Source organism: Cynocephalus volans, chromosome 1, assembly GCF_027409185.1.
Source record: "Cynocephalus volans isolate mCynVol1 chromosome 1, mCynVol1.pri, whole genome shotgun sequence".
Classification (NCBI taxonomy): domain Eukaryota; kingdom Metazoa; phylum Chordata; class Mammalia; order Dermoptera; family Cynocephalidae; genus Cynocephalus; species Cynocephalus volans.
Window position 1 is genome coordinate 261,773,027 of NC_084460.1, and position 16,037 is coordinate 261,789,063.

Consider the following 16,037-nt stretch of genomic DNA (forward strand, 5'->3'; position numbering starts at 1 on the left):
GCCAGTGAGCGCACCAGCCATTCCTATATAGGATCCGAACCCGCGGCGGGAGCGCCGCTGCGTTCCCAAGCGCTGCACTCTCCCGAGTGCTCCATGGGGCCGGCCCAGAAAGGTAATCTTAAACAGTAAAATAAGCTCAAGGTCTTTGCTTTCTTCTCTGTGCTCAGGAAGGGATAATAATGTATCTTCCTAAATTCAGAAGTATGAGAAAGTTCTATCATCTTCTTAACCAGGATAAAGTTGCTGCCACCAAAGAAAGGTCTTATCCCCCAAACCAAAACAAGCAGCAAGGTTAGTATGAAGCTATACAGCTGGTGTGTGCTGGCCAAGGAGGCCTGAGCCTTTTACATAATCATGTCATTCTTACAATTACCTGGTCATGAACCATTTGGACTTTACAAGTGGACCAGAACAAATGCTCATGCCTTCATCTTCTTTTACTCTTTGAGCAGCCCCATGTTTGCTTCTTTTAGAGACTTATTTTTTAATAGCAAAAACAATTAGTCCATATAACAATAAAACAGCAAAACAGGAAAAACACAGGCAGAAAATGAGAAAAGAAAGGCAGTAAGGCAAGCAGGAAGGGTGAAAAAATGGAAGGGAAAAAAAAGGGAAGGGAAGGGAAAAGAAAGGGAAAAAAGAAAGTAGCATGGAAGTGTAAAAGCATAAGAAAGAGAGACAAATAAGTAGCATCTTAGTTTGTATAATAAATGTAAATGAATTTAAATTCTCCTATGAAAAGATAAAGATCATCAACCTGGAGAAAACAAAAGTCAAACTCTTTACTCTATAAAAAGTAAATCACAGTGACATCCAAGGATAAAGTTAAAGACTTGGACAAATAAGTATGCAGGGAGGAAGAAGGGGCAGCAATATTGAAATTAGACAAAGCAGATCTAAGGCAAATATCAGTACAAGTAAATAATTTTATATTGATTGAAGAGAAGACTCCACAATGAAGATATAAATCCCAAATAGACTACAAACATTGAAATATATGAAGTAAAAATATTTAAAATACAAAGAGAGGTAAACACACACACATTAGCCGGAGAACTGAAAACATCCCCATTCCTTTAGCATATCAAAGTAGATCAAAATGTGATGTGCATAAAAATTTTGAATAATATGTCATTACATATGCACAGATGTATATATCACATATATACTCATATAGGCATACCGTTGGGAAAATGGAACAATTTGGTCCAGCTCCCCTTGCCTCAGGGCCGGATAGGGGTGGTTCCATAAACATTGTGTGTGGGTGGGTGGAGTTAGTGCACCCCCAAGGCGCCACTTTGGCTGGTTTTACTGCGTTGGGTGCCCACCCTGCACAGCCATGTTTTTCCAGACCTGCAGCTTCCAAGGACCATGTGGCTGGTTACCTAGCTCATAGACCTGAGTGAAGGGGTCTGGTGACCCAGCCTGGTGCGTGTGGGGTCTGGTGGCCCAGCCTGGCATGTAAAGGGTTTGTAACCCAGTCTGTGAATGGGCTTGAGGGGTCTGGGAGCTCCAGACTCAGCCTTAGCTCAACCATCGGCCCACTCTGTGCAGGATTACCAGCAGGTAAAAGAGCCCAACAACTGGCGTGGTCACCTAGTTTCACGACTGGCCCCACGAACAGGACTAAGAGCTAGACAATTGGTGCTGTGAGGATTCCAGGCCTCAGCCATAGCTTAGCAGTAGCCAGACACACACACACACACACACACACACACACACACACACACACACACACACTCCAACTCAATATACTAGCAGCCAATAACAGAAGTTTGCATGACAAATCTGCAAAAAAAGTTTGCATGACAAATGTGCATGACAAATTTTCTATCCAGAATATTAAAAGTGTTAAAAGAAAACTTCAGATTTTGCTGTGTTTTTGGACTTTTTTCCTATGATGAACATGTATTACTTTTACAACTTAAAAAAAAGAAATAAAAAGTTAAAACGCAAAATTCCAGCACACTCTGTATATGCTAAACTTCCTACTTGATTCATTTTACTCTTCTAATTTTATTTTCTCCTTGACCCATTTTTCTCATAATTTTAAGTTGCCACATTGAAAGTATCTTTAAAAATGATGTATATTCTATCTCGCAAGAAGCTGATTATAAATAAATTAACACATTAATAACACACTTACCTTTTCACATATATCGTTTAGTGCTCCAGCTAAGACACGATATGCACTGGTTTTTCCTCCAAATGGCTCTCCAACAATCATAAAACCATGACGCACAATCATCATTTCATATATTTGAAGAATCTTCTCAGCAAAGAAATCGGTCATTTGCAAATTCATGGCAGCACAATTGTCTTTGATAGCTGCCAGTAAATCATTGTAATCTGGTTTTGGTAATTTTACCCCAGGAAACAAATCTGAAGTAATTCCCTGATGATAGATAATTTGGAAGATTTACATTTTATATATTCTATTTAATATGCATATTTAATATTGAGGAAAATAGAGCCACTAAGTAATAATAGTTCAAATTTAGTATATAGGAATATATAAAGTGAATTGCAAGGTCTAAGAAACTTACCTTTATAAACTGGCAAGGCTATTTTATAAGTATTATCACACTTTATGTGAGAAATATGACTATTCTTTTTACTCTGCAGGTGGAAGTAAAATTTCAAAGTGCTTGATGTGAAAGCAACACTCAAGCTATGCTTTAGAATTTATGGGCTACTGGTTTAATTACTCTTACATTTACTCCTTTTTAAAATGCTGTTATGGAGAAATTCATTCCAGTTCATAGAAACAGTAAGTTTCCTCACGTCAAAAAAGAGAAAAAGAAAGTGCTGCAGAGTGGTTACAAGCACTGCCAATTAGAATCCCGGCTCCCTCTGTACTCACCATCTACATAAGTCACTTGTCATTACTGTGCCTTGGTGACATCATCTCTAAAACAGGGATAATGATAACCCCTGCCCCATTGGGTCATTTGGAGCATTAAACAAATTACTATTTGTAAAGCACTTAGAATAGCACCTGGTCCATATCAAGGGCATAGAAGAGTAAATAAACAAAAATATCTTTTAAGATTGCTCACATTATTTATGCACAGCGCTGAAAGAAACAGACACCCCTAAGACATATTTGATATTCAGTGGCTCTCAACCAAGACCAGTACCCCTCACTCCCTCACTCTCCTGCCAGGTAGAGAGTTGGAAACATGTGCAAGTGTCCTGCTGCTTGTCACTATGGGGGAGGTCTATAGACATCTGCTGGGGGGATGGGGATGGGGATGGGGCAACAGGGATGCCAAATGTCCCACAGTGCATGGGACAGTCTTGCACAAAAGGACTTATCCTAAGTGATAATGCCAATTATGCTTACTTGAGAAACACTGCTCAATAAATGTTCACTGAATGAATACACAACTGCATATTTCCACATTCTGAAAATAAATACAGCTCTGATTCCTGGAAAACCTGTACTTGCACTAGTACCAACGAAACAATGAAGAAAATTTGAACCCTTCTTGATTTGCTCTATAAAGTATTTGCACTGTCAACTCTATATACTAAGGAAAGCTCCTTTCAGAATGATGAAACATGACTGCTATGGATAGCTAATGCCACTGTACCACACTACAGTAGATACAGTCTCTTCTCTCTTCCCCATGACAGCCATAATGTCTTCAGTCTTTACATGCTGAAAGCTAAACTGCCTGTACTTCAAGGCAGTACAGATTAGTACAATATCTAACATCTAACACACTGCCCCCTTGATTTCTTCTACCTGGTATGGGGGAGAGAAAAATAAGGACACCACATGGTATTATGGAAACTTCAGCCATTATTCTAATACTTTCCCTCAATTACTCATCATTTAATCTTTTAATATAACAAGATTATTAAGCTCAGTTCTTATGTTAAATTATCCTGAAAAACAATTTCAAGAAAGTCATCTTGTTCTTTTAAGGAAATTACACTTATTTATTTATTTTATTCTTTCATTTGTTAATTGAACAAACCTTTACCAAGTACCTATTCTGTGCTAGGGATTCAGTGGTGTATTAGACAAATTACTTCTCTTCACTGAGTGTACTACATTCTGATGGAATTTATAAGCAAACATTTTATAACTTTTGTGTGTTCATTATATTCTACAGTTCAAAAAAAAAAGTATCATTTACAAATGCCAAGTGTTTAAAGTCACCCAAAGCAACAAAGCTAGCTAAAAACACTTCAAATAACACACAAAATGATCTATATACCTCTGCACTATGTCGTTGTTTTCTATAGTGGAAGTTTCTCCTAGGGAGCTTTGCAAGCTTGGACATTTGACAAACACATTGTTATAAGAGCTTTGATACATTGGAATAATAAATGTTCTTACCTCAAAGAGTGGTAAATCATGGGATAAAAATTTTGGCAGATTTACATCAATAATAGATCTGAGCAGCAAAATCTCTTCATTTTCATTGGGATATTTCAGCTAAAAGAAAACACACTCAATGATATCTGCATCTGCTAATGGCACCCTCTCCCCAAGTGTTCACACACACACATATAGGACCTATGAGTAATATAAGCAAATGCAAAAATGTCACTCACTTCATTTTATTGGATTGTTACTAATTTTATAAAATGATGTTTACATTTGTTGAAGTTTTTACTAGTTTATCATAAAAATCTAGGTTGAACTCCCTACCTTTCCACAGATACACTAGTAAAGAGCTATTGGCCATGAATTCAATACAGTTTGTCACCATTGCCCGTTTGTTGGGTAGAGCTGGCTTGTCCTATGCATTCAAGACCAGCAGTGAGTTGGTTAAGAGAACAGTAAAAGCGGGCAGTCATTTTGAAAAGATGCATTTAGATTTAAAACATATTCGTAATCATTCATTTGTCCATATTTTGATGTCAAGACCTTTTCTCTGAGTATAGAGTCCTACACCATTTTTCTTTTTTGCAGAAACATCAATAACACATCATCTGCTCTATCCGGCTTTGTTGTGTTCTACTTTGTTTTGTTTTTTAAGGTTATAATGATCTTCAAGGATACTTGTAAGACGATTTAAGTGTATTATCCTTATAAAATTTTAATTTTTTTTCAATTTTACACACTTTTCCTATCCACATCTAATTCCAAGTCAATATTTTAGCATTTCACCTTTACTGAATACTTCTTAAGCAATGGACTTAGTCTTTGTAGGAACAAAACCCTCTTTTTTCTTGTTTATATATCATCAGTTTCCCCACAATGTAATTACATGACATAAAAATAATAACATGTCTAACTGGCTTCAAAAGGTTCAAGAACAAGCAGACTGGCCCTGGGTAAGGAATACAGCTCATATGATAGAAGTTGAAGTGTGGAAGGGCAGAGTAGCACCATCTCTGCAAGCTGTGTGTTCACATAAATATATATATATATAGGCAGCTGGCCAGTATGTGGAACCGAATCCTTGACCTCAGTGTTACAAGGCTGCACTCTAACCAACAAGTATTCATATAATTAACAAAACCTAAATTCAGATTTATTCCTCCCAATTTTAATACATTTTACTCCTAAGTTTCTCCTGCCATCATGCATTTATATTCCAGAATCTTCTCCCTTTTCTCTAGACTCCTTCTACCTAATAAATGCCATGTTCCTACTTAACTGGTTTCAACTTTACAAAGTCTGTGATGCCTGGCAGCCAAGTTCAACCATCTCTGATCTCTAGCGCTCTCAATGCCAAAGTACTGTTCATCTGGACCCTGTCTTCAGATCAATCTAACCACAAATAAATTATGAAGTGTCAGAGTCTGTTTTGATATTTGAAAGGCTATTATTTTGAAGCAAATGTTTAAATTGTTTCTCGATATAATAGAAACACACTTCAAAATATTCAACAATTCTAAATTAGCTTTTGACAAAGAATGATAGGATTCATTTGCAGGATTCATTTGCTGTATAACCTTAATAGCTCAATTCCATAGTCAAGATTTCAGTGATGACATACACTAGGATAATGCATTATCTTTCCCATTATCTGATCAAAATGTAATCCTGGCATGCCAGGTTAATACAAAATTGTTGCTTCTAGTCACTTTTATTTATTGCAAAAAAAAAAAAAAGCAATGACTTGAAGTTATATTAGGCTAATGTGAAATAGAATATCACCACTATATATCAGAATTCTTGATAACATTATCATAGAAGATAAAAATGCATGCCATTGTTCTTAATCATGTAGGATATATTTTAAATATGTATCTTCTATAAATTGTGAATGTGAAAATTTTGCAAACCCCAAGGTCACATTTTGCATTTTGCTGTTAACAATAGCCTATCTTGCCTTCATTAAGAGCTACCTAATGTACAGTCATATTTCACGCTTCCACAAAATACTTCCCACAAAAAGTTAACCAAGTCTTAAAGTATTTGGTTTTATTGCCTATATAGCTATGATTTAGACCATTTAAAAATGCAAACATTATACTGCAAACCTATTATTGTTAGTCCATAGTTGGCTGCAATTGTGTAATTATATTAAGTGACAATGTTTCGGACCTTTTGCATGTATTCATTAATTATACATTGCTTCCTTTAAAGCTATACATGTTATATAGACTGAAAACCTTGAAAATATTTCTCAGCAGCAAGTAATTTTATTCCTTAGTAGTACTCAGTTTCATGTATTTAAAATTATAGAATGGAACTCAAATCACTAAGAATTACATGTGTAAGGTTTTACAAATCATTATAAAATTTCCTTTTTCATGTGTGAAAAACAATAAATTCTTTTTTAGTGCAGTAATTGATTTTTTTCAGTCACTCAATGAAACCAATCAGTTACTGGAACTCTGTGAAGACACATAGTCCTGAGATGTACCAATGGGAAATTTACGAGTAAGAAACACTTGAGTTCTTTACCTTTAGATTGCCAGCAGCAGTGAGCACTGATTTTACAGCTCTCATTCCATAGTCATAGTGGTGTTGAGATGACAACTGCTCTGAACACAGGCGGTACGTAGCCACAATTTTTACCGACAGCGGCCGGGCAGTGACAAACCCACAAGAGTACAGGACGATTTCGGCAATCATGGCATAATCAGGCACCATCATTGCTACAGTCCGAAAGAGAGCCTGTGGGTGTGTAGAAAAGGAGCTTCTAAAAAGACCATCATAAGGACTACCCTGCTCTTTACTTCATAACATGTTATGTCTTTATAGCTTTTCTGCAATAATGTTAAATTATAATGTTCCATCATATAGATAAAAACACAATTAAATAAATGCCCTGTTATGGTTATATAATAAATATATCATCAACTTTTTGTATAAATTACTTTCCACCTAAGTGTTAAGTTTTGATTATGTATTATTCTTTGTGGGAAGCAACGTGTGACAGGGAGAGGAACATCAGACTCCGCCGGGATGTCCAAAACCAGTGAGAAAGTGCCTGCTGTGGGGAGACTGGGCTTCTAGCACGGCTGTCTAGGGATCTAGTTAACTGTGTACACTGGGGCTAACCAGGTAACCCATAATAACAAGACAATGTTATACAAATGATATATTTAGAGATATTCTTAACCTTTTGTGTCTGCAGTGACAATGCCTGTCTTCCAGCAAGCATAATAAAGGAAAGAAAATTGGAAATAAGTCATAGATTATTATGAGAGATAAAACAATTTTCCAAATTGTAAAAATAATTTTTTCTCATGGTATTAAAATATTGTGGAACAAATAAATGTCATGTGATGAGAAGCAAATCGAAAACTGAATAGATTTTAGAAGAATAAATAAGAAAATTTAGGTTTGGAATATTAGCATGTATCAAGACTCACTTCAAGAGCTCACATATTAAAGCATGACTTCCTTGTGGGAAAACAATATTCGAGGGGAAAAAAAGAAGCCCTTATAGTGAGTGACAATCATACTCAGATAGTTTATAAATACCTTCTGGTATTTATTTTCTATTTACCTTGTGTTTTCGGGAATTCAACTAAGAACATCTTGCTTAAGTGATCTATTATGACTCTTTTAAGTTGAGAACAAATAAAAGATTTGCATCAAGCAAGAGGCTTCCAATGTGTTATGTTAATTACTAGTTAGAGGCCTTAGTACTGCTAGTTTATCAGTAAGGTTACCGTTAAAAAAGGAAAGAATAAAAGGTTAGAAAAATGTAGCTTGAGTAAGTAACTTGGAATAAAGAAGCTTAATCAAACATTCTAACCACCGCATGCATGAGAAAAAAAGAATGCAAGAGAATTTCTGTATGGGTGAGACCTCTTTTAAAGGGTAGGTTTTCAACAACCACTTTTTGTAATGAATAAAAGAGAATAACTGAATTATCAGTCAGCCAGTCAATGGTCAGGTTAGGGTGACAGAACTTTTCTACACTACAAATTATTACTTGTTTGGGGTCAACATTCAGTTTTTTTTTTTTTTCTGTTACCTTTATTAATTTTATTTATTTATTTATTTTTATTGAAACATAATTGATTATACATATTTGTGGGGTGCAAAGTTGACCATCAGTATTTGCGTGCAATATGTGATGATCAAATCAGGATAATTAGCATATTCATCATTACGAAACATATTCATCCTTTGTATCCATTAACCAATTTCTCCCTAAGCCCCTCCACCTTCCCTTTCCCCCCTCCAGTAACCACAGTTCTGTTCTCTCCCTCTGAAAGTTCAACATACTATTGTTGTTTGTTGTTGGTTCCCCTCTGACCACCCAGGTACTTCACAAATTCCTACTTACCTTCTCTCAGCGCTATTAGCAATATGGTTGGAGAAAACTATGAAATAGACATATTGGTGGCCAGGGGAACAAAACACAGAATGAGGTAAAGAAGTTTCAAGAGGTTATCGTGACGCTCATTTACTAGGAGTCCTCTACCAAAGATTTAACATTGATACTTATTTATCACGGAGAAAAGCATCCTGATCAAATTGGTTTTTAGGCCGAATCTAGGATTCTCAAACAGGGTGTGTGACATACTAAATATAATATGGTTCATTTTTAAATTTGTGAGAAATAATTTGTTAGTAATAGCAGTAAATCTGAGGATAATTTAGTCCTTTTAAAAAAAATTAAATTGGATCCTAGCTTAACCAATGACATAATTTCTTGAGCCTTAAAAAAGTGGGTGTGTATTGATCTAGGTAACATGCCAGGGCTTGAATAAATTCCATTACACATAATCAATGTGAGCATGAAATTTCAAGTTTATTTCAGCAGAAATAAATGATTGAGAACAGCTGTTAGACTCCTTCTGCCCTACTAGTGGAAGAAGAACGTTGGTACATAAAGAAGTAGATCTACTTCCTGCTTTCAAAGGACCACATACTGTTGCCATTAAAAAATTCAAGCAATAACTTTTTACCATTTCTTCCTAAGGAACTGGAAATAGATTTCATAAATATTTCAGCCTGTCCAGGAATGATTTTAGTCTTGGTTGAATGAAACGGAGGGTTTAGGATCTATTTCACTTTTCTCCTCAATACCACTAGGAAGTTTCACCCTAAATACTTTCTGGAAAGCTAGTATCAGTTACTGGCTTTGTGACATTAGAAGATTTAGAATATGCATCTTTTACTATGGCTTCTAATATTTAACTATTCTGAAATGATAATTGAACATTGATCATTTCAGAATAGTTTCAATCTAAAATATAGCTTCTCAAAAGTGGAGATGTATTTAAGAAATTGCTCTATTATGTAGGTTTTATCTAGATGTAACAGTAAGTCAAAACAGGATTCTTTCTGCAAGATATGATACATATCAGTTACAAAACTGCGTGTGATCTGCCCAATATGCAAAATTTACAAAGGAAAAGTACACAACCCTTGATTCTTCTTATCTACTTGTGATCATAAAATACTTGGCAGAGTAAGGAAGGAGGAAGGTTTTGTGAAAAGATATCCTTTGAAGGGAGCTGCTGCTCTGCTGTGAATTCCCATAACCCCCCTTATCATCCCGAAGTTCAGTGAGAGCTTGGCAGGTATCCTCGCAGCAGGGGGGGGATATGATTTGTGCCTGACTCATGTCCAAGAAAGCAGAAGTGGCCTGTGGCAGCGGATCAGTGGCAGAGTTTGTTGGGACAAAGAGTGCATGAGGTGTACATGACAAAGAAAAGAATAGAGCTGGAGCCGTTTTAAGTCCTGCCCTGCATACCTCTTGGCAGAGTGAGAGCTCTCCAACTGTGAAGTTTACATGGCATCGACCACTAGAGATCCAGGCAGAGAGAAGGGAACGACAGTTGGAGAAACAGAATCTATCACCCGAGTCTCAGGAGATACAAGTGGAGAGACCTAACAAAGGAGTCTCCAAAGAGCTCAGGGGCACGTGCATTATGGGACTCAGCTATAAACCTCTGCCAGGCCCAGGGACTTCACCCTGAAGGTCATGAACTGTGTGAGTGTTCAGTGGTTCACTGTTACACTTGTCAGGCAGGAAACACTCGAGATAGAGCAAACAGCATGTGAAAAGGCATGGGACACTCAGAGGCTAGTGAGGCCCAGTGTGACAGACAGAGGCAGGGAAATGGCAGGACAGATGCAGTCGGGTCCTAATGCCACAGATCTCATAAATTTTACCAAAAAATGTGAACTTTATTTTGTAGGAAAAAAGGAGCCCAACAGTTTTTTAAGGCTGGAAATTATTGGATTAGATTTCTTTTGATAGATAACACTGGTAACATTATAATGGGAAATTCATTATAGTGAATTTCAGTTGGGAAGAGATTGGTGACATGTGAGAAGACCGAAGGGGGTTGGAAGCAAGGTGTGGCAGTGGGACTGGACTGGAGCAGCAGGAATTATAAAACTCTGAAATAAGATCCCTGGGTTTTGGTGACTGACTGAATCACCAGGTGAAGAAAAGGGAGGTTTCAAGGGTGATTCTGAAGACTGGTAACAATTCTTCCTGGGCCCCAGCAGGGTTGTTTTGTTTTTCTGTTTTTTAAGGACTTCATAACTCTTTCATCTCAGACTAAGGTATTTCCTTATACATTTGAAAACAAATGTTTTGTAGCAACACTAACCAAGAAGACTGAAAAATAGGAGGAAAAACAAAAAGCTATTAGAATTTGAGAACAGCTTTTGCCCTAATGTAAGAGGAAAATACATTGACCCAAGAACCACGGGTGAATAATTTACCACTGTTTCAACATGCACAGTAAACAAGACTGCAGGAAAAACCTGCATAGGGCATTAACAGAGTCAACCAATAATGGCTCCCAGCTTTTTACAACAAGCCATGCACAGATTTCTGCCTTCCCTGCCTTTACAAATATTTATGTACTCAGATTGATCCTACTGAATAAAAGAATAACATAAGTGAACGAATAAAAGAACTGCTACAAAAAGAGCTTTTCAAAAGAAAATCCAAATAAAAAGTTGCAAAATGTTTCATAGATAAAGAAGGATTTACCAGTTTTCAATTTTTAATCATGCCTTTCTTCACTATGGCAAAGTACTAGAACATCTGATCTAACAGAAAAAGGACATGAAATGGAAATACAAAAATACCTGACAGCAATTAGTCACAGAAAAAGTCTTTTGGGTGGAAAAGAAAAATTGCTCATTTAGTCTGAGAAGCTGTCAGTCTAAGCATGTGAATAGTGGGAAGAAATGTAGGATTTAGACAAAGGACTTGGTTTTGGATTCACAATTACCATTGCATTACTCTTCAAAATTGTTCTCTATACACAAGCCATAAACATGCAATTCACTGGAAAAAGGATATTAAAATAGCTAACAAAGATATGGGGAAAATGGTATTTTTCACTAACAAAGAATTTTTTTTTAAGTGAAGGTCTGGTTTTTTCAATTGGGAAAGTGTTTTGTTCTTTTTTACAAAATAATAATAATAGTAATAGTAATTAGTGCTGGGTATCGGTGAAAATTGACAATTGATGTAGGATGTAAATTGTTTCAACCCGTCTTGGAAGGCAATGTAGCAACATAGTTGTTGGTCCTCTGACTCTACTTAAAGAAATGTTTTAAGATAGAGAAAAACCTTAAGTAAAAACTGCCCATTGTGATATTATTTACAATGCAGAAAACTAAAAGAAACCCAAATGCCCAACAGTAACACATAACTCAGTACATTTTTTTATAATTTGAATTATGTTTACAAAGATAGGAATATGCTTATATTATAATATTAACTTGAAAAAAAACCAGTATACACAGTTGTCTGCTTCTAACATTGGAAAAACAGCATTTAAAATTGGGAGGGCACGATATAGTAAGCAGTAGAAAGGGTACCCTCTTAGTATTTTCCTATATTTTCTAATTTTTTATAATAAGCTCTATTTTAAAAATATAAATTTTGGAAATTGCACCTGGTGTTCATATTTATTTTCTAAAATATTATAATGCAAAAAATAAATATTTTGCATAAAATCAAAGGATAGCATAATCTTTTCTTTTATATATTAATGTTGTAAATTACAGAAAGGAAACAGATGATATAATTACCCCCTCCATACCTTCAGATTATCTGGCAGTTCTGATCTCCCAGCATATCCAGGGTTCATAGTTATAAAGACAGCACACGTGGGGTCAAGTTTTAGTTCAGTTCCTTCAAATACTAGTATTTCAGCACCTGCATTAATACCTGTGCGTAATAAGGAATAAAATGTCTTAGCTATACCACATATAAATGTGACTTGTGCCATTCATTGCCTCCCATATTTCTCCTATTTGCATAACATAATACAAAGACAGACTAGGCCATTACCTCTTTGGATAGTAAGAATTTGTTGAGCAACCACAGAAAGTACTTCCAAATCAATTCTGTTAAACTCATCAAAGCAAGCCCAGGCTCCACAAGATAACAGGCCCTGGGAAGGAAGAGTAATGAAATTTTTCAACTTTATCTGATGAATAGTGCATTGAAATGTTGCATTTTTACCTGATCTTTTCAAGGATTTAATACCCTAACAAGGAAATTGTTGATTCACCTTTATCTTTAAAGACAGCTTATTTTTTTCATTACCAATTCATTATTCTGCATGAATAAAGAGTTTGATTTTTTTTAACTTTTGTATATTGTTTGGCATTTGGATGTATCTATGTAATTTTGAAGCCTTTTTTCCTTTTTATTTACAAGTTGATTTTACTTTCTATTTCCACGTGGACTCTGTAGAATGGGTGAAAATAATTTTCTGAATAAGATGTCTTCTGTTGCCAATGAGACTGCTTTGTGGTCTGAGCACCTTAACAGCCAACTAACATAGTTTGAGGCCCTGTTTTGCAATCCTAACTCACAGCTACCTCACAAATATGTGCCATTTGATCATAAGGAAAAAGTGGAAAATTAAGCATGAGAAGCTCTGTCGGAATTCAAACCTACTTTTTAAAAACATCAGACAGTTCAAAGAATATTTATTGAATGCACATCTCATAGATTGTGTGTGTGTGTGTGTGTGTGTGTTTCACTGAGTATGTGGTACATGCCAGGCATTATGCATGGCACTTGGTATATAATTTTTACGCAAGGAATCTAAGGCTCAACCATACAAGATATTCAGTAATTAGCACAAGGCCACATAGCTAACAGCAGCTGAGCTTGAATTTGTACACAGTTCATTCTACTGAACTATACTGATTGAACATTAACTCTATGCATGAAGAGTCATACCTTTTCATTATTTATAGAAAACTCTATGACTTTGTTCTCTAATGCATGATTAGAAATCATAGAGAACAGAATGCTTAGGAAGTGACATAAACAGTTACGCAGATCGTGAAGTTCTTGATAGTTAAGAACCATGTCTTTTAAATTTTGTACCCTCATTATTCAGCACAATCTTAACACAAAAAAGTATCCATATAATCAATAAATACTCATTGATAGTCAAATTTAGTATACTATTAAGTGTATGAATCTAAATCAAAGAATTAAGAATATCATTGTACAGAGCAAAAAATTGAGCAATATGTACCAGATGTTTCCTTACACATTTAGGAATACAGGGGCAATTCAAACTGCATGTAGAATCTTTCAGTTTTGCTATTTATCTCTTAAAATAATCATTATAACAAGGTTGCACATCACTACAGAGGATGAATTAACAAGTCAATTGGTCATTCAAAGGTTTTCTTTTTTCTTTTCTTTATTAATCATAATTTTGATTTTTTAAAATTCCTTTTCTAATTGTTTCAGCATCACAAACGTGGAGTCTTTTTAAACTCCAAATCTGCTATGAAATGATGAGGTCATATTTCAGTCAGAAACACTTTACCATATGGGATAGGATTGGTATATTCTATTTTGATAGATTTTTTATTTTAAAAAAATGTTAACTTTTTCTGAAGAAAACTTGGAAAAGGAAATATTACAGAATCCTTAAAATGTACCTTGAAAATTACAGAAAAAATATAAATAAAATAACTAAGTAAAAAGAACCTATAACACCAAATGGATCATTTTGTGCTCAATTATACCACCTAACATTTTAAGGATTAACAGTCTACAGCAATAAGCTGCTAAAATGACTGTGTATTCATAGGTTGATTGACAGGGACTTGGCATCTTCAAGTCCACATTGCAGGATCTTACAGATTCGGAAGAATGGGACTATGACTCAGAATAAGAAAAGAAAAAACAACTAATAAGACAAGAATTGCAAGTTCACTAAAAAAGATTAACTAGAATGTAAATTATTAGTCATAATAACTTGTTAGTAACAAGATCTACAGTTTAAAGAACTCTTTAGATTCTTACAAGCTTTACATGATATAGTGGTTCTCAGGCTTTTATCTGCCCAGTATATATAAGGGACACCACTCATTCTTATCAGTAATAAGCATCCATTATAGCAGAGACTGTACAGGGATGTAGAGCTCTTCCCCAAATAAGTTTTTGATGTAATTTCACTTCCCTTGAGAATTATTGAGATAGTGCTTTAATTTCTACCCTTACTTAAGCTGCAGTAAATGTTTTATGCATTTGATTATGTTTTATTATAAATAGCCTTCCTCTCTGACCAGTTATCTTATTGTGAAGAAATGAGTCAATTCAAACCTTAAAGAATTTTCCTAATGCCAAATAATCCAACCCATCAGAGCAGTTAAAGACAACACATTGTTTGGCCACAGCTTTTGCTAAGTCCTTCGTAGTTTCGGTCTTTCCAGTGCCAGCTGGACCCTCAGGTGCTCCTCCAAGGTGTAAGTGAAGGGCTCCAAATAAGGTTCTGAAATATAAGAAACAGTCTTTGTAGAATAACATGATTTCTTTTTTCATTCACATGCCAAGAAGAGGAAAAGTTCAAACTGGGAACTAAATTTGCTACTTCTTTAATAATTTCTTCCTTCCTGCTAATCTCTGACAGTCCATTACCTTGTCTGCTATCATGTTTTATTTTTGAATATCTGTATATATGACAAATTCAGAATAAAATCACTTTTGAAATTCAATGCTGACTTCTGGCCAATATAGAGCTGACACTGAATCACCCAATCCTCCTACTACAAGCACATGGAAAAGTTACAAAAAAGAAAGCAAAAAATAACTTTTAAAATACATGACCATTCTTAAAAGAATGAAAGAGAAATCACCAGAGAAGAAGGAATGCAAAGCTGGAGAAATAATGAGGAGCTGAAAGATTGTTTTGAGATCTGCATATAAACACAAATATTTATACTCAGGTAGAAACAGAAAACAAACCCTCAGAGCTAAGCAAGGTGGGAATTACATAAGACCCACCTATATAAATCTATAAGCCTTGAAAGGCTGTCTGGTCTCTAAAGGGGAATGAAAATTACTCCAGCCATCTACTGAAAATAGACAAAGAAGAGTCAACTACATAAGAGACAAGGAAGCTTACCCTTTATCCAGGGCCTGATGAAAAGCCTACAACATTCATGGGGGTTCAAATTTCCATTACCCAAGGGCACATGAATCCAAACTGAGAAATTAACATTAAAATTTTGTTCTGGACCAGAGAAAACTCTAGAGCCCTCTGTAGAGATAAATATGAAACTTCTCCCTGTAGGCATCTCTACAATTGAGAGCATGCAAGACTGCATAGGGAAACAACTCCTATAAAACTGAGCTCACAGCTAAAAC

General features: G+C 35.5%; 1 protein-coding gene across 1 annotated transcript in view; it reads right to left on the reverse strand.

Moving 5' to 3' along the window:
• DNAH7 (dynein axonemal heavy chain 7) overlaps positions 1 to 16,037 on the reverse strand; it is a 246,362-nt gene that overhangs the window by 131,625 nt on the left and 98,700 nt on the right. Inside the window, exons 26-31 of the mRNA XM_063077559.1 lie at positions 14,994 to 15,162; positions 12,705 to 12,807; positions 12,454 to 12,581; positions 6,878 to 7,090; positions 4,352 to 4,450; positions 2,147 to 2,395 (exon numbers count right to left, since the gene is read on the reverse strand). Coding sequence (XP_062933629.1) covers positions 2,147 to 2,395; positions 4,352 to 4,450; positions 6,878 to 7,090; positions 12,454 to 12,581; positions 12,705 to 12,807; positions 14,994 to 15,162 — 961 coding nt within the window. The remainder of the gene's footprint in view (positions 1 to 2,146; positions 2,396 to 4,351; positions 4,451 to 6,877; positions 7,091 to 12,453; positions 12,582 to 12,704; positions 12,808 to 14,993; positions 15,163 to 16,037) is intronic.